The sequence below is a fragment of the Lepidochelys kempii genome, chromosome 13, assembly GCF_965140285.1.
Source record: "Lepidochelys kempii isolate rLepKem1 chromosome 13, rLepKem1.hap1, whole genome shotgun sequence".
Classification (NCBI taxonomy): Eukaryota; Metazoa; Chordata; order Testudines; family Cheloniidae; genus Lepidochelys; species Lepidochelys kempii.
The window spans coordinates 6,181,648-6,199,838 of record NC_136392.1 but is presented as its reverse complement, the minus strand read 5'-3'; the positions used below and the strand labels follow the sequence as shown (position 1 = coordinate 6,199,838).

The window sequence follows — 18,191 nt, the reverse complement described above, 5'->3', positions numbered from 1 at the left end:
GTTCCAATACTGTACCATGCTATTCTCTAGTGGGGTAAATAAGAAATCCGTGGGCTGTCTCAATGACCAGACAATGAGAATGACCAAACAATGGCCGGCACCATCAGTCAATTCCTACTGTGGAACTAACCCGGTTGATTCATTCAGCATCACAGACCGTCCTGTGTAGCTCCATGTATGCACATTAAAACGACAGGGATGCACAATGCTGCCTGGCGATGCATTGCACGTTAAGCCTTTGGTGTGTAAAATGACACTCACTGCTATTTTTAGCATCAAGGGAAATCCGTAAAACCCCCACATCTTGGCATTGCCATATTGTCGAGCCTGCCTGTGGGGGCCGGGGAGCACAGTCTGTTTCGCCACATGCAGAGGACAGAGAGGGGCTGCTGAAAAGGATCCGTGCTTTTGTGAACGTCTCTTCAGGGCATCATGCCTCATCCTGGGGATTTCCTAGGGAATTTCAGTGCATCTGCAAGTCCCACCCTGAAGGGAATGCCACTCTCCAGCTATCCCTACTCTAACTGGGGTCATTTAAGCTTCAAGTGCTGCCTTAGTATTAGCAAGAGGTCATTCCATTTAAACCATGCCAAATTGACACGGATGCCACTCAAATGTGGCAGCTGCCCTGCGGCCAAGCAAATCAGACTTATTTCTTGCAGCTCTTCAGTCTTTCCATTTGCGTGGAGCTGCTCCTGGTGGGCAGGAAGGGCAGCGCACCTGGAATCTGAATTTTCCCCCTTTGGGAGAAACTGCAAGTGACATGAGTTGCGGGGAGAGGGATCTGGCCCATGTGCTGCCTGGCCATGGGGCAGGGGTGCTGCTGGCTTTCTGGGGATTGAGGATCAGTGGATCAGCTGGGGGCCGCATAGAGGATGGCTGGTGGGTAGGTGCTGAGAGCTGTATGGGAAGTGACAGCGTCTGGGGATTGTGAGGGGAAGGATGGGGGCTGAGGGCTGTTTGGAGGGGGGGTAGGGAAGAGGGCTGTGTGGGGACTGGCGGGTGGCTCAGGAGTGGGCGGGGCACTGTGTGGGGTTCAGGCCTGGATTAGAGGTGAGGGCTGACAGCTGTAGGAGGAGTGACTGGGGGGCTCACTGGGGACAGATGGAGGCTGGGAGTTGCCTGGAGAGTGAGGGGGGGGTAGGTGGGGGCTAGCTGGGAGAGCATGGTGGCACTCCTTGAGCCCCTCCCCTTCAGTCCCTGCTGATTGCCTCCTCCTTCTCCTCCTCCTGGATTCAGCAGGGGCAGCAGAGAGGCTGCCTGGATAGCAGGCACCACAGCAGCTCCCAACTGCTGGGAGAAGCATTTGCAGCCCTGCCCGATGTGGGTGGGCATCCCGATGGGCTGTGTGACAGCACGACGGCACTGCCAGGTGTGTGTGTGTGAGTCATACAAGATGCTGGGCTCTTGGCAGCCCTGGGTTGCCCCCCTACCCAGGGTGAGCCGCAGAGGCAGTTCAGGCTGCAGGCAGAGCTGTTGCATACACAAGCAGTTGCTCCTATAGGTCTGATCCCGGCAAAGCTGGGAGGTCAAACCTATCCACAGGCATCTGATAGGATGGGTCAAGCCTCAGGTCTTAAATAAGCTGAATACCCCCTGGCGTAAGAGCTATGGAAGATGCCTGGGCATCCAAACCAGTTGTTTGGAAACAAACTTTTCTGCTGCTCTCCTCCTGAAGATGCAGGAGAACTCTGTGGCAGTCCTGCCTACTGACATGTCTTTGCTATCAGCCTGAGAGACGCTGTTATCCGATGTCACAAAGGCAAGCATGGATTTCAGGCTGGGAGCAGTGTGTCCCTGGTGCCATGACTGCCAGAAAGTGTCCACTTGCAGGGATGGCAGTTGTGACTATTCTTTTCATCAACATCTACCTTGGGTTGCCATTTAGGATTTCTCTCCTATTGCAAGCAATTGCCCAGTCTCAATATTTGAAGAGATATAGAAGAGAAGGCTTTGCCTCATTCAAACCCCCAGAGAGAGACATGTGCTCTGTTTAATTTCTGACTCTGAGAACCATTACAATATAAATCAACGTCACTGCCCCAGGGCCTCATCCTCTCTGTATCCCACCGGCCTAGGTGGAATCAGAGGAGGCTGCAGACCCTATAAATGCCAATTACAACTCAAGGAAGCAGTGAACAAAGTGCTGTACTCTGGGAGAACGTCAGGACCAGTCAAGGGATGGGAGCAGAAGTTTGCTGAAAGGCAGAAGAACCATTAGAATCTGGTTACAATGACATGACCACACAAATCAGAATTAAGATCTGCGTGGCAAGGCAAAGGACGCATTTACCTACTTTCCAAGGCTGCTCTGGAGGAAGTCTTCACACTGCCGTAGCAACTGTCACAACACAATGCAACTACCAATGGATACAGAGAAATAAAGGTGAAAACAACAACATGCACACAAAAGTAATTTAATATCATGGACATTAAAATAAAGCAAAAAAAATAAGAAGAAACTTAAAATTACACCAGCTCTTGCAAGCTTTTCAAATCAAATTTTAAAAATGTATTTAATTAATATAAAAAATGAATGGGCTGGATGGAGTCATTGGCATCATGAAACAGGAACCTGTAAGAAGGTGTTTAAAGTCGGTACCTGTACATGGGAACAGTGACTGTGCGTTCATAGTACTCCCAGGTAGAGTGAAGGTCAGTTCGAGAGAGGTTGGTGGCATAGAACCTCCAAGCAGCCTGTGGAGGAGAAGGGAGCTGTACATGTGAGTGAAAAACAGCTATAATCGTCCTTCCCACCCTAACCCTCCAATCCGCAGCAAGAGAAATATGATCAGCAGATTCATCAGAGGACCAGAGTGCTAGCCAGCTGCAAACGGAAGGGTTCTTCTCTTGATTCAGACCAGAATTTCTAAAAGAGATGACCAGATCTCTATGCAGTAGATGAGCCTATGAAAATACACAGTAACGATTTGCACTGCTGCTCAGTAAACAGTTTAAAATTGAAGATCTATCCCTGCCTCATGGCACTTGCCTCTGAAAATGCTGCCCTCGCTTTCTGGCTGGTTATGTTAAAAACAACATAAGCAAGGCCCACAAACAAGGCTTAGAACCTGACTGTTAGAAGCACTGCTGCTTACAACCCCAGCTGAGTCAAGGGGAGCTGGGGGTGCTCAGCATCTCTGAAAATCTGACCCTTCAATCTGACCCTTCTCAGAGAACACATCCTGATAGTCAATATCCATTCAGCTGGAACACACATCAAAGTTTTCAAGTCAAAGGATTACATGGCTCACAAGTAGCTCAGTCTAGTAGCTTCCCGCTTCCTTAACCCAACGATTCAGTCTGTCACAGATCCACTCTTTGGGTCTGATTCTGATCTTAAATTAGTGCATCTCCACCGACTCTCACAGCGCTGCTACACCTGATCTATGCGAGTCTGACTGAGATCTGAATCACACCCTCTGCCTTGAGCCAGCAGCTCCCATTGGGTTCCTGCTCTGCTGGGTTTTATTGATAAAGAACAGGGTCTTTCTGTAGACTGGAAGACCTGACAGTCTATGCCTTTCCTGCTGCAATAGCAGACTATTACTTAGATTACAAGAGTGTCTTATGCACAGACATCTGTTTCCATCAAAAAATGCTCCCAATCGCAGCATCACATTCATATAAATTTTCTTTTTGCATAAAACCAATTTGGGGGAAACCAGCTGAATTAATTAATTGTCTGCATCATGTATTAACTAAATCTTCTTGGATTTTGTCTTTTCTCCTCTCAGACTGGCTGACAGCATCTGCTGTCATCCTGTGGATGATTTCCTTGCATTTATTTTCAGGGCTGCTATCTAGCACCTTTTGAGCTGCCTCAAAATGCCACCTTCCCTCCTCCTCCAGAGAGTCTCAAAGAATAATGAATCGGAAACAATTTGTCTGAGACAGTTTAATATAAAGGTTCCTTGCTTGAGTCCCAGATGTTGCTCCCTTAGGTTCATTTCCCACCTGTAACATTCTTAAAACCTCTCACTTGCACTGTTTCATGGCTTAACGGTATTCTTCAGTGCAAGAATAGAGGGTACTTCTACACTGCAACACCCGCACCCCTCCTCCGCACCCCTCCCCCGCACCAGCGAGATGGAGAGCCTGGATCAATGATTTGAGCTCACATGGTTTGCACAACAGGGCTAAAAATTGCAGTGTAGATACTTGAGCTCAGGGTTGCTGGGTTTCAGAGCCCAGGCTCCAGCCCAAGCCAGAACGTCTACATGGCTATTTTGAGACCAGCAGCCCAAGCCCTGAGAGCCCTTCAGTTGACCCGAGCTCGGAGACTCGCTGCCACGGGTCTATTTTCGCAGTGTAGATGTACTCTGTGTGTCCATTCCTAGGAGGCTGGTTAGAATGAGGGTTAGGGTCTGTTCCACAGCTCAAGGAAGTCCATGGGAAGCCTCCCATCGATTTTGATGGGAATTAGGCAAGGCTCACAATGAAGAAGACCTTATAAGAAGAGGGAAGTGCACCTGAAGCTCTTTACTTTGCACTAGGATGACTTTCAAATACTCCACCTAGAAACAGCGTCTGTACCTGCAGGGGGCAAAGTGGGCTTTTTTTTTTTTAACACTGGTCTTTCTACACTGAAAACATGGGGCTATAGACCATCAGCTGAGTTGAGGGGGGTGAAGAAGAGGTGGCTTTAAGCCATTTTTCTGTTCCCCAATTCTGGACTGGCTGGGGGGGGGGCAAAATGGCCCCATAGGGACCACTGCACCAGCTGGAGGCAAAGCAGAGCTCCGGTCACTTCACCCCAGCCATGGCATGGCCCCTCCCTGCCCCCTATGTGTAGGTGATGTGAAGCCTCTTTGCCAGCAGGAATCTTCAGCTGTCCCATTAGGGGAGGTTGCTGCCTGAGGCTGTGGAAAGCAGCTAGAGCAGGGACCGAAGACCTGACTCCAGGAGGGTAGGTGGAGATGCAGTGACAGAGCTAGGTGGAGAGATCTCCTTTGTGTCAGTTCATTCCTAGCCAGCTATTGTTACCAATACAGAAATGTAACACACAAAAATCCCAGCCACCCCTGGACAGTCATCTCTGGGCCAGAATGTCTGCTGAGACAGAGCAGCTGCTGGCATCAGGGGAGTTTTCTGTCTTCAGGATCGGGGCACTGCTTGCTAACCTGAATCAGGCCAGCTGCAGGGTTTCGCCTCTTCTCAAAGTGCTTTTGCCGATGCTGTTCTTGAACCTTCAGGGCAAAGCCAGAACCTAAAATGCCCTGGTAGAAAGAAAGAGACAATTTGCTCTAAAAAGTTGTGTTTGTAATAGCCCTACTGACAGCTCACTCTCTCCTCTGATTTGTTCTCTTCTCATTTTCTGTCCCATTGAGATCATCTTGTACTTCCCCTCTCCCTAAGCTAATAATTTCCACCCACTGTCAAATGCTATGACTGCACAATATGGAGTCTGGGGGTAAATGTTTTACTTCTCTCAGGTGTTGCAATAAAGTGTAAACTGTTCACCCAGTGCTGCAGTTCCATCAAGAAAAAAGGAATTTTCTGCAATGAACTCTCAACCTTTGCAAAAATGATTGTGGTAGCTTAATAAAATCTCCCCAGTGGCCCAGGAGCAAGAAATGACACTATCACTGGCTTGTGGGGATTGTGACTATTTGGGGACAAAAACAAGGCCAATGGTTTCCGTTGCCCAAATATTTTTATTTGTTTTGCAGCACACAATCCATAAAATTTATCCTGTCCTATAATTCCCACCATGCACTTTATTCAGTCATATCTCAGGAAGCCAGTGATTGCATGAAGTACGAATATACAAGTGTATCTCTCTCGTGTTGTCTCTCTATTCTGATTCAAAGGAGTATGTGTAGCCAGAAGACAGACATGCATGGAAGTAGAATGGAACATATTATGCTATTGTTACTTAGTTATTTTTCTGTGATCAGTTCCAGTCTACACAGATGTAAGCCCAAATAGTCTTCAGTATTATGTGGTTGTTTTCTTGCTCCTTGAAATGCCATGTTTGGTGGCAGGAAACAAGAAACCAAACACAGGACCAAACTTTCATAAATGTGCAGCCCCCACAATTGGGACCAGGTTTTCAAGAGAGCTCGGCACATTTAAAAAAAAACTTGCAGTTTGTGGGAGCTGAGAGCTTTTGGAAAGTCTGGTTCTAACTGAGGAGTTGAAATGGGAGCTGAGGATGTTGGAAAATCTGGCTCCAGTTATGGGTGCTGGGCACTTGAAAGCTAATTTGAAGGGCTTTGGTGCAACTAATCATGAAAGTGCTCACCAAGGGGAAAGGGTTGCTCAATCAAACCCTTTGTGTTTCTCTCTCATAAATAAAGATTAATTACAAAAACTCCTTTCATGCAAAAGCCTTGGAACAGATCCTTTGCTGCTGTAACCAACATGGCTACACTGATTTACACCAGCTCAGAATCTGGCCTAGGTATCTTATTTATGCAAAAGATGGAGCTGTTCTAATCTTTTAATTAAGAGGACTAAATCCTGATAGGCACCAAGCAGCCGCAATGCACACTACAGTCCCTGGGCATCTCAGGTGTCCTGCCCCTCTTAGTCAGTGTTGCCAACTGTCATGATTTTATCACAAGTCTCACGATATTTGATATTTTTCCTTAAAACCCCAGCTCCTGGACTCATGCGATTATGTGTGAGTCTCAGATTTTATTTAAAACAAAAATAAGTTTGTCACCTTCATGATTGCAGAGAAAAGCTCAAAAATGTACATCCTAAAAGTTAAAAAACCAGAAAGCAAATCAAAATGAATCCCAAAATGTGTCCTTTTATTTATTATTTTTTTCAATCTCATGACTCCATAAGGCAGCCTCAGGACCTTCTGGGGCCTGACTCATTAATTTTGAACACTGGGTTCTGGCAGTACTGGGATTTGTCCATTGAGCTGAAATCCTTTTGCTGCAATAAGTAATTAAATGTCTGCAAAGTTAACAACATCATCAAAAAAATCTGGAGAGAGCCGTATAGGCAAGACGGCAGCCGCAGTGAATGTAAGTGGGACTGTGTACAGAAAAATTCATGTCCTGTTTTCACGGTAATGTTTGGGTGCTTACTTACAGCAGGGAGGGCGAAAAAGGAGACCCCAATGAGGGTGAAAGTTGCAGCCAGGAGACGCCCATTCCAGGTCTGTGGATACTTGTCCCCATAGCCAATGGTGGTGAGTGTAATCTAAGGAAAGAGAGAGGCAAAGCCTGTTCACTCCAGTGCCTTTTGGCTGGCCCCATATTGAAAACTGAAACAACAGCTGAATGCAATTCTCTCTTCAGCATAATCTCCCCCTTCCCTGGTTATTCTTATGCCAGATCCCAGGATTTTATCCTGTAGGGTACTTCACTGGCATATTCATCACAGTGGCTATTTCAATAGAAATACATATGCGCAGAGGGGTGTTGGAGCCCCATAGAGAAGGTTACAGGATCTTTTATGTTCTCTAGAGCAACGGAGCCATGTTACTGAGTACTTAGTGTGTTCCTGTTACAGAGGCAGTGCAAAGTTCCTCGGCTTGCTATATCTTTTCACAATAGAAACTGGTTTACAAGAATTGAAAAACTGATCTGTTTAGTCTAGAGAACAGAAGGCTCAGTGGGGACATAACAGTCTTCAAATATGTAAAATAGGACAGTGACCAATTGTTCTCCAGGTCCGTCAAGGGCAGGACAAGAAGTAATCGGCTTTGCAGCCAGGGAGACTTAGGTTAGATATTAGGAAAAACTTTCTAATTATAAGCTCTGGGTTAGGTTACCTAGCTGGTTGCGGAATCCCCACCCCTAGAGGTGTTTCAGAACAGGTTAGACAAATTTCTGTCAGAGATTATCTAGGTATACTTAATCCTGCCTCAGTGTGTGCTGGACCCCATGGCACCTTGAGGTTCCCTTCCAGCCCGGCGTTTCTACAATTCACTCACAGCACTGCCACAGATTCTTTCTTTCTTGTGCCTACGTATCTGCCCTTAGCACAATGGCTGCCACCAGCAGCAACCACAGAAACAGCCGGCTACAATCAACAACGTATTGCCACAGACACTCTGCCTACCGGGGGGAAACGGCATCTTGCCAGGGCAACGTCAGAGGTGTTCTAGCCATCTGCCTCGGCACGTACAGCATCCCCATCACCCGAGTATCTCAGCCCCTCCCAAAGATTTGTGGATGTATCCTTAGGCACCCCATATATTGCTATCCCCATTTCACAGTGGGGAAAGCTGAGGCTCAGAAGACCAGATTTAACCCTTCCTTGGTGCCAGGAGGCAGCTTGTATCTCTGCTACTATGGGGCTTCCCTAGTGCCATTGGCAGGGCACACATCTCCCAGGCACATGATCACCCCAGCCATGCCTCCTCCCGTCCCGCTCTCTCCCTTCATTCTCTGGACCACCCCAGCTGGTCCCAGACCACCTCTGCAGTAGGAGGGAGGGGTTCCAAAGAGATGCTGTGGAGTTTACACAAGTCCTAGGGCTCCTTTCTACAGCTTATCTTGCCTACTTTCACCAGGGAATCTGTGGCAGAGCTAGGCACTGCACCCAGAGCCTCTGATTGCCAGTCCAGTGCGATAACACCAGGCCATCCTTCCTGCACGCTGTGCAGAGGGGTACGAGCTTTTACATCCGTCCCTCAGAATGGGCAGCTTTTTTCATTAAACAGGCGTATACACATCACTGCCTTCTGGGGAGAAGGCTTATGCGTTTTAGTCCAAAGCGTCCATGCAGGAGATGGAATGGCTCCTTCAGGACTGAGAAAAATAACCGGGATTCCCCAAACTCACATCAAGCATTTCAGCTGTGGCTCTTTCAAATGAAGCAGAGTTATTTCCACGCATAAAGGTCTGAAACTGTTTATTCCTAATCTTTCCAAAAGTGCCTATTAACTGGCTTCCCTTCCAATTTCAAAACGGCACAGTACCCTGAAGGTACAAATTACTGCTGCTTAATACAGCCTGATTCACAACTGTGAATATATTACTGATTATATTGCTATAATACTCCAAGCAGGGGTTGGGATGTTGGCATGTATGTGTGTTGTGGGAGATTTGCAAAGATACCCTTGACCTCTAGAATGCAGGAGAAGAGACAGGTATAGTTTTACAGCCATGATTCTGCTGGCAAAGAATGGAGAAACTTAGGCTTGTAGCAGCGTCACAGCGGGCTACAACCCTGCTTCCCTTGGTGGTCCAGCACAGCCCACAAAGTGAGTGGAGCAAGCCAGGATGGGGTGAAGCAGGCAGGGATGCGGTGATTCAGAACATCTTCCAGGCAGCCTCTACAAGCAGCACTCCTATGTATCCCTCTCCAGAACTGAAAGTGCCCCTCCTCTACAACTGCTTTGGGCACAGCTGCCTCTGAGGGTTCAAACTGCACCCCAGTCCTGCACCTATGGGGTTAATTAAACCTACTACACATTAACTTAAAACAACTTCATTTATATATGAAGAAAAATATAATCAGTGGCTTTCCCTAAAGCATTTTATAGACATAAGCACTACAAAATCTTTCCATTAGATGCCATTTAGACAAAATATGTAGCAAAAAGCATCTTAATGATTGTTCTATACTGAAACATATCTTGGAAACAGCTTTATTCTATATTCACTGAGAGGTTACTACACAGATTTCAGCAGGGAGTTATCTAGGCCAGAGCCACTAAGTGCAGATCCAGAAAAGGAGCCAAACATTCCCAAAATATGGGGGGGGGGGCGCTTGCATTTGGAGTTTGAATTCAGACCTACCTCTTTGTTGCTATTGATTTTTGTACTGAAGTAGTGCGTACAGGCCAGACCCCCTTGTGCTAGGCACTGTATAAATATATAACAAAGAGCCAGCCCCCCGCCCTGAAGAGCTCACAATCTAAGCAATGTGTGATCAATCTCTCCTCCATCAAAGAAAGTGTTGCTACAGACATAAAAACAAATCCAATCCTGTAAGGAAGGATTGAACTTAGATACAAACTCGTCTTAGGTAGTTCTTCTGCCCTATACCATTCACCTTCATAGAATCATAGAATCATAGAATATCAGGGTTGGAAGGGACCCCAGAAGGTCATCTAGTCCAACCCCCTGCTCGAAGCAGGACCAATTCCCAGTTAAATCATCCCAGCCAGGGCTTTGTCAAGCCTGACCTTAAAAACCTCTGAGGAAGGAGATTCTACCACCTCCCTAGGTAACGCATTCCAGTGTTTCACCACCCTCTTAGTGAAAAAGTTTTTCCTAATATCCAATCTAAACCTCCCCCACTGCAACTTGAGACCATTACTCCTCGTTCTGTCATCTGCTACCATTGAGAACAGTCTAGAGCCAGGGCCACTTCAGTTCCAGGGCCACTGATCAGTATTTCAGGACCACGGTCAGTGGCCAGAACAGTCGAAGTTAAGATTTGTTCTTACCCTAAGACGAATCTAATTTGCAAAATTTGAAACTTTGGTGATATCCTGACCCCACTGACGTCAATGACAAAACTCCCATTGATTTCAATGAGGCTAGCAGGTCACCCCTGGATTTCAAACCCCCTGTGGCTGTCTGTTCCCTGACTTCCAGCAACCAGAGAGTTAAATTTCTATTTAGACCTCACACAAAGTGAAATATGGAAGCAGGGTTGGGAGTGATGGCTCGATAAGGCTCTCAAGAGGAATACCAGAAGCTGTACGAGCGGTTTCAAATAACTCCTAAATAAATAGTACAACTTTTCCAAATTTTCAATGGAAATTTTCAGAGCAATTTTGAATATCAATGAACAAAAACCTACAGGAAAAATATTTAAGGAAGTGTTTGCAATATTTTCCCCATTTTTGAGCAGCTCCATTTGACAGATAAAAAAGATAGCTCCAAGTCTAGCTGTCTTGGAGGAGAGGGGAGGGTAGTTAACTTGGCTTTGAATTTTTCTCATTGTTTGTTTTCTAGTTACTTCAAACCACACTTTGTTTTCCTAACTGTAACCAATGTGCTTGAAAACCTTGATGAGCAATTTACTAACAACAGTCTTCCCATTGTTGGATCAGCTGATTCCTCCCAAAGCTTGGAGCTGTTAAGATCTCGGATTTTGGTTGGGGGCCCATGTGTAGGTTTTAACAAGCTCCATACTGAAGCCGAGACTGGCTTCCAGAAGTGTTGGAGCAGGAGAACAATAGACAAAGTAGATTAGAAGCTCGTTAATTCTCCCTTTGTTAATCTGCTAATCCAATAATTCACACATACACACACACACAGAGAGAAAAACTAAACAGCAGTGTCCTCTGCACTTGTCGGCAGAGATTTAATAGCAGAGTGACTTCACGACTGAAAGCATTCTATTACTAAGACCTCATTCTTTTACAAAATATGCTTCAGTGCATTTAACAGCACCTTATGATGTATTATTATGAATAATTAAAAGCAAACAGCACTTGTCAAAATACATGATCAAAATGCATTTAGTAATTCAGTATCTCTGTTAGATATGGCTCAACTGTTCTGGTGCAACCAAGTCCATGGTAGGAGGTGATATTGAGTTGTAATATCCTAGTGGGAGGTCCTGGAAGCATTGTGCCTCTGGTATTCCCAGTGACCCCACACAACACAAGTGTTGTACCAACCTTGAAAGCCATGGTCCTGACCGCTTTGAAAAGATTGGTATGAGGAGCATTTCCTCCAGGAAGCCTAGGAGATGTTCGCCAACTAACACCGACTTGGCTGCAGCACATTTAAGGATTGAGGCTATTTAGTGCTTGCTAAGTAAATATTTCAGTTGATTATGTGCTTTATCCCTTTCTACCAGCCCTTTGGAAGAAGCCTATTGTCTTAGCCGCTCCACTGTTCAGGGATGGAACTTGGGTGGGATTCTCCAAAATGCTAAAGCCCAATGGGACTTGTGTTGCTAAGTTACTTAGATCTTGTCTGCACTTGTAGGGCACATGTGGCTACATGCTGCAGCACGGGTGCTGGAACAATGTGTACAGTGGGGGTGCTGAGAGCCATTGAACCACACTGTAAACCCTGGATATGAGGGAAACCACTTCCCGCCAGTGGGTGAGGCAGCACCCTCAGCACCCCTAATTCCAGCGCCTAGGCGCTGCAGTGAAAAGCAGGATGCATCCCCACTGTCTGCGGTGTCTTGCAACACGCAGCAGTGAAAGGCTCTGGCAGAGTAGAGCCTTTCCCTGCTTCCAGAGTCTGTCTTTGAGATGGGGAAAGGAGCCAGGAGGCGGGGGGACACTACAATGCAAAAAATAGCAGTTTAGATGGGGCAGGCACTGCCTTGGCCTGCAGAGAGCCATGTAGGGTGTGTACCTGAGGGTTCAGGCACATAGGGCACTCGACTTGCCAAAGAAGTGCCTCACCATCTACACTGCTATTTATACCCATGCTAGTTGGGCATGCAGTGTCTGTAGGCTACACGCCACCCTAAGTGTCAACCTGCCCTTAGGCACCTTTGAAAATCCCATTCTTTGTCTATGGTCAGTATCTAGCACTTTTTGGATGCCAGTGGACTAACAACAGCAGAACTTGCCTCAGACAGCTCTTGAACTCCCAGCGTTTAAAGACTACGATTGTGTCCAGCTTGTATGAAGCTTAAGTAGGAAGGCCAGTGAACTCCTCCTCCATCTTATGTGCCTGCTTAAGCGCAGAGCTCACTCTGGTCCACATTGTTTGTTGCTTATTCACTAGGAGTCTACTCCAAAGCCCATTGAAGCCAATGGGAATCTTTCCACTGGCCAAATTCCATCACCACGCCAAGTCCCCTAGTCATTAGCATGAATTAATTAGGTTCTGCTGAACTGCTCTCATTGCAGAAGACCAAAGCTTGAACGCAGGTCACATCCCAACAAGGCTGCCTAAAGAATAACTCCAGTTTCAATGGAATTGCCTGAGGCATAAGGGACCCTTATAAGTGAGGAAAATTAATTGAGGGAGGATCCAGAGAAAGATTGACAAGCCCCCTTGTGGCCACAATCCCAGAAGAAACGTGGGTAGTAATACTTAGCACCTCTAGGTAGCTTGAAGTATTCAAAGCACTTTACAAAAAATGAGTCAAATTCTCCTCTCTGTTGCCCTCAGGTAAGAGGAGAATTAGTTAACTAATCCTGGTCGTCCCTCTGTGAAGTAGGAGAGCATCATTATTCCTATTTTACAGGTGGGAAAGCTGAGGTACAGAGAAGTCAAGAGACATGCCCAAGGCCACACGATATGCTGTAGCAGAGCTTAGATCAGAAGGCAGGAGTTCCTGGCTCTTTGATCAGCTCAAGCCACTAGACAATGCTGGTAGTTTCATAACCCAGTGGTGCAAGGCTGGCATAAGGCAAGTCTGAATTGATTGCCATTCCACTCCATGATTTTCAAGTACAGTCGAACATTGTTTAGTGTTTGATTCTTCTTCTCCTTTCCTGATTTTGCTCACACTTCCTCCCTTTCTTTCCACTCCCCCGCCCCCCTCATGATGCTAAGCTTCCTGGAACTCTACAGAACTGATGTCCAAGATCAACCCACCCCTCTCCAGACACACACCTACACGGTGACATCTCCGAGGTGCTCACGTGGGGGGAGCCGCTGAGCGGCACCTCCTATAGCCCAAGCTTCATTTTACCCTGGTTAACCTCCCGCCTGCAGAGCTGAACACAGCTCCCTTCAGAACCTCATTGAAACAGTCACTTTTTGGTCAGCTGGTGCCAAGTTGCAATGGCCAGACTGTCCTTCCCTAGTCCTGGGAGCAGAGGCTGCCTCTCCTGTAGCTGTCTATGATCTGGCTAACTCAAGGAATGAGATAGTGTAGCATTCCCTAAGGGGAATATCTGTGAAAAGTACTTAACTGAATAGCTGGAAACCATTTAATAATAATGCTAACTAAACACGCATCAGTCAACTTCTCACATAAGTGATAAAGGATGGAAGGGTTAATGGCCATTTCATTTTAATAACCGGCAGCTGCTGTTTTGTGGAAATTACTCACCAGGCCCCACCAGAGCGCATCTGCATATGTATCAAAGTGCTCATTTTCTCCTTTCTCGGCCAAGTACACCAGGAAAGAGGCCAGAATGAGGCACAGAAAGCCAATATACCAGGCAGTAATCAGCTCCTGCAAGATAGTTAAGGAACAGAATAGAACAATGTGTTTCCATACTATGCCTTTCATACTCAGGGTATCCCCGAATGCAGAGCCGGGGTTCAAAGCTCAACTTTCCCAAAGTTTGTGGGTGTTCAGCTCTGGGGTTTGGTTTCAAGACTATTAGTAGAAGTAATATTACAGTAGTGTTCAGACACTCCACATGGGCAGGGCCCCATTGTGCTAGGAGCAGTATATACACATAAAGTAGGGACAGCCCCTGCCCTGAAGCACTGACCACCTGAATAGATAAGACAAGGTGGGAGACAGGAGGTATTATTATCCCCATTTGAAAGATGAGGAACTGAGACACAGAGTCATTAAGGCCCAGATCCCAAAAGTATTTAGGTGCCTAACTCCAATGGATTTCTAAGTACCTTTGAGGATGCAGGCCAGAGAGACTTGCCCGAGGTCACATGCAGAGTCTGTGTTAGAGTTGAGAACTGATCTTCTGGGTCCCAGTCCAGTGGTCTAAGCACATCGGTCTCATGATGGAGACCACCTACAAAGTTTGAATATGCATCTGGATCTTATCCCCACATTTCAGGGGTGTTTGGATCCCAGGATTTGAGTGTGGGCTTACCCCTGCTAGAAACTTTATAACAGTGAATTATATACTGAACTGGCAAGCTCATGGCTGTTAGGCAGCTGGAGTAGAGATTTTAAGCTGAGCAGCAGAAGCCACATAACCTTATTGGAACTTTCATGATTTCCTACTTCTTTAGGAAAAACACCACTACTTGGATAACCATCAGTGTTTGACACAAGGGAGCGTGGTCTAACGAAAGCTGTATGGTCTTGGCTTTAGTTCACATAGCTTCATGTGAACGTTTCCTTTGATTTGGATTTGGGTGGGGTTTGTAACCCTGGAGTTTTGTGTAAAGGTTCACACCCAAGTGAAGCAAATGCACTGGGAAACATCAAGTTTCATTCACCAAAACAAAAAGCCCTGATTGGCTTTAAATCTTCTAATGGAACCTGGATGAAGTTTGTAACACATCAGGAAACTGCTAGGTATAGTATTGTCTCTGGTTTCCTTGGGAACACTTTGCACAGCTCTAGGTTTAATATTTCACCTGAATGGCAAAGCATCTAATGGTGCAGAATCAGAGGATACCACCCAATCTTTCTCTCTCATTTTTCCACTGAAGTCATACAATGTCAGAATGATCACATACTTGATCCACACCTAGGGAAAAGGTTTCAATAACCAAAGTTGCTAAATCAAATACTGAGGTATCTCTTCATCACATTAAACTGCAGATGCAATAGGATGATTCATGCTTTCCCATTTCCCCAGCCTCAGAACCACAAAATGATTCTTTAAGAAACCTTATTAGTTTGTTGAGACGCACTATATCCACATTTCAGCAAATTGTAGAAAAAAGGTCGCATTCACTACATAGGAAAGTATGTCAGAGGTAAATTATGCATCTTCAAACTGTCACATTCTTGGACAAAGCTAATACAAGAGCAGATGAAGGAAACCTGGTAGACGGTAGTTTTCTGATATTTTTTACTAAGCTTCTGATAAATTTGCTAAGGCTCTTAAGGAAAACAAATAAACCTCAAGATAAGGGACAAAATATTGTCAGAGATTAAGTGATAGGAAACAAAATGTTGTGAATGAATGCTCCCCAAACTGCTGGAAGGTGAATAATGGAATACGCTAGGGATCAGTTCTGGGCCTGGGACTAGTTAATACATTTATTAATGATTAGGAGGAGGACATGGTCAAGATGGCGCTATCTGCAAATGGATGAGCCCAAGGGGTAAATTTTCAGACATGCAGCCTCTTTGAAATACATGCTTTATATAAAGCATTTGCAACATCATCAGCATTTAATCACATATATATTGACTGCTGCCAGATGCAGTTTAACCAGCCTCCCAGCTCCTTCATGGCTGTGGGTTTGTGCAGGCTAATTACTAACCCACATTGCTTCTGAAAATAGCCACTGCAGCCACCTTCAAGGTACTTCCCACAAATGATAATCACCCAGGCATCAAAATATTAGGGGGCGGGGGGAACCAAAGTAGTGTTCTTTGTGAGGAAAAATGTGTAAAGGAGCTGATCAGTCCAGTTATCCAGGTCTCACTCACCTTGCTATGGGCATAGACCACAGACCCCAGAAGCTTCCAGGTACCACCTCTACGGTCCATTCGTATCATGCGCAATATCTGCAGGAACCGCAAACTCCTGAGAGCCGAGGTGGCAAAGACATTCCCTTGGGATCCTGCTGCCAGCACGGCAATGGACGCAATCAGCACCATGATGTCTGCAAGGAAGCAGAGCGTAAGAGGAAGGATTTCATGGACCTCGCACACCAACCATCACCTCCCCTGGATGGGCTTTTACAAACGGACTCCTTCGTCTTTCCTACCTCTGTGGGTGATGAGACATCAGGCTGGCACTACTCTAGGGTGAGCCCCTTGCCTTTGGTCTGGAAAGGACCCCTCACTCATCACCTCTGTTCTCACCTTCCATTATTAGCTGGAGTCAGTTTGGTGGAAAGAAATAAAACAGTTTTGGTACCATCAGCCAGGGTTGGTGGTGACTCTGCTATTGACTGATCATGCCAGTTTAGGGATGGATGCTTCTTCCTCAGGCTAAACCCTAGAACAGCATCTTTTATCCACACAGGCCCCGCATCTCAGATACCCCACTTCACTGCTCAGTCTTGGGCAGCCACATCCCCCAGCTGGCCTCCTGAGCACTTCTCCCTCTTCCTCGTCTTTCCTATCCAGGTATTCAGGGTAGTACACTGCACCCATCTCCACGGTATCTGAGCTCCTAACTCTGCAGAGCTGGAGAAAAGATAACTCTGCAGAGCTGGAGAAAAGATAACATACCACCTCAAAGATTCCGACACGTATAAACCGCTACTAAGTCCATAGGGAATAGGGGTAGGTGCGCGCGCATGTGTGTCTGTTATAAAAATGAGTGATGTGTCTGTCACATCCTATGGAGGAAGCACATGGCCACGTACAACTAATATTAACCCACGCTGTGTGATTCACTGCACGGTTTAATGAAATTCACATTCCTCTTCTCCTCACACCTCCTCCACCAGGAGAAAGGTTGCCAAGACTCTAAAGATTGAATTCTGGCTTGATGCAAAATGCAACATTTCTAGCCTGGAATAAGCCTCTGCAAAGTGCATCAACAGAGGTGCACTATCTTCTTTAGCCAGTGTACTGCTGTTTCTAAGGTCCACCTTGACATGGGAGTCTCACTGCCCAACGCATTCAGGAAAACCTAAAGGGCTGTGTTTTAGGAAGGCCTGTTTCTGCCACTGATGGAGGAAAGGTGGGTGCATGGGAGTACTAAAAGCACCCACCTTTGCCCAAAGCAAAAGCCTAGGTCTCAATACCCCAGGGCTTTCAGGGATCTGAAAACCATCATTCAGATCACTACATGAATTTTGTAGATGCCTCTGGTTTTATAATGGGCTAAACCAAAACCCTGCATAAAGCATCCCCAGCTCTGTGATGGTCAAATCAGGGTCCAGATCCAAATGTGGTGGCTTAAGCCCATCTCTAGAAAGCACTGAGAACAAATGCATCCCTTCTCTTCCTCTCCCTGCCCACCTCTGACACCACCTCACCCTGTTAAAAGTAACTGCTTTGCACAGAGACAGCCCCTTCCACCACAGAATCTCAAAGAACTTTACAGCCAATAATTAATTAAGGTTTATAACTCCCTTGTGAGGCAGATAATTACTGTAATATCAGTCTTATGGAAAGGCAAATGGAGATACAGAGTGACTTGTCAGACACAGAACCCCATACCCTAGCTCCCATCCCCATGTTCTAACAGATCACTTCTCTTCTCAAAGGAGACACAAAGGGCCTGATTCTGAACTACACTTATATTATTGCATCCTTCTCACAGCCATGTTGGCACAGAGGGAAGAAAACAACCTCTTCCATCCCGCTCTGTCATTAGCTGCTGCTTCCATCTGCTCCAGGGTATTGAGATCAGCTGTTCTGCCCTCCCTGTTAAGATTTCTCTCAGGCTCCCTGTTTCCTCACACCAGTTGGTTTTCACTTGACAGCTTCGTGGAGGAGTCTGTGCATCCGGAGTACATGCCCCAGATATGGCCAGTGCTTCCTTCTAAGTCTAGCGGAGACCAGCT

The 18,191-nt window shown here is 46.2% G+C and overlaps 1 protein-coding gene across 17 annotated transcripts in view; it reads right to left on the bottom strand.

Moving 5' to 3' along the window:
* KCNQ2 (potassium voltage-gated channel subfamily Q member 2) overlaps positions 1 to 18,191 on the bottom strand; it is a 124,359-nt gene that overhangs the window by 55,818 nt on the left and 50,350 nt on the right. For all 17 annotated transcript variants that reach the window (XM_078848331.1, XM_078848340.1, XM_073309034.2 and 14 more), the window contains exons 4-8: positions 16,156 to 16,331; positions 13,900 to 14,025; positions 7,051 to 7,161; positions 5,124 to 5,219; positions 2,603 to 2,697 (exon numbers count right to left, since the gene is read on the bottom strand). In XM_078848331.1, the coding sequence (XP_078704457.1) occupies positions 2,603 to 2,697; positions 5,124 to 5,219; positions 7,051 to 7,161; positions 13,900 to 14,025; positions 16,156 to 16,331 (604 nt within the window). The remainder of the gene's footprint in view (positions 1 to 2,602; positions 2,698 to 5,123; positions 5,220 to 7,050; positions 7,162 to 13,899; positions 14,026 to 16,155; positions 16,332 to 18,191) is intronic.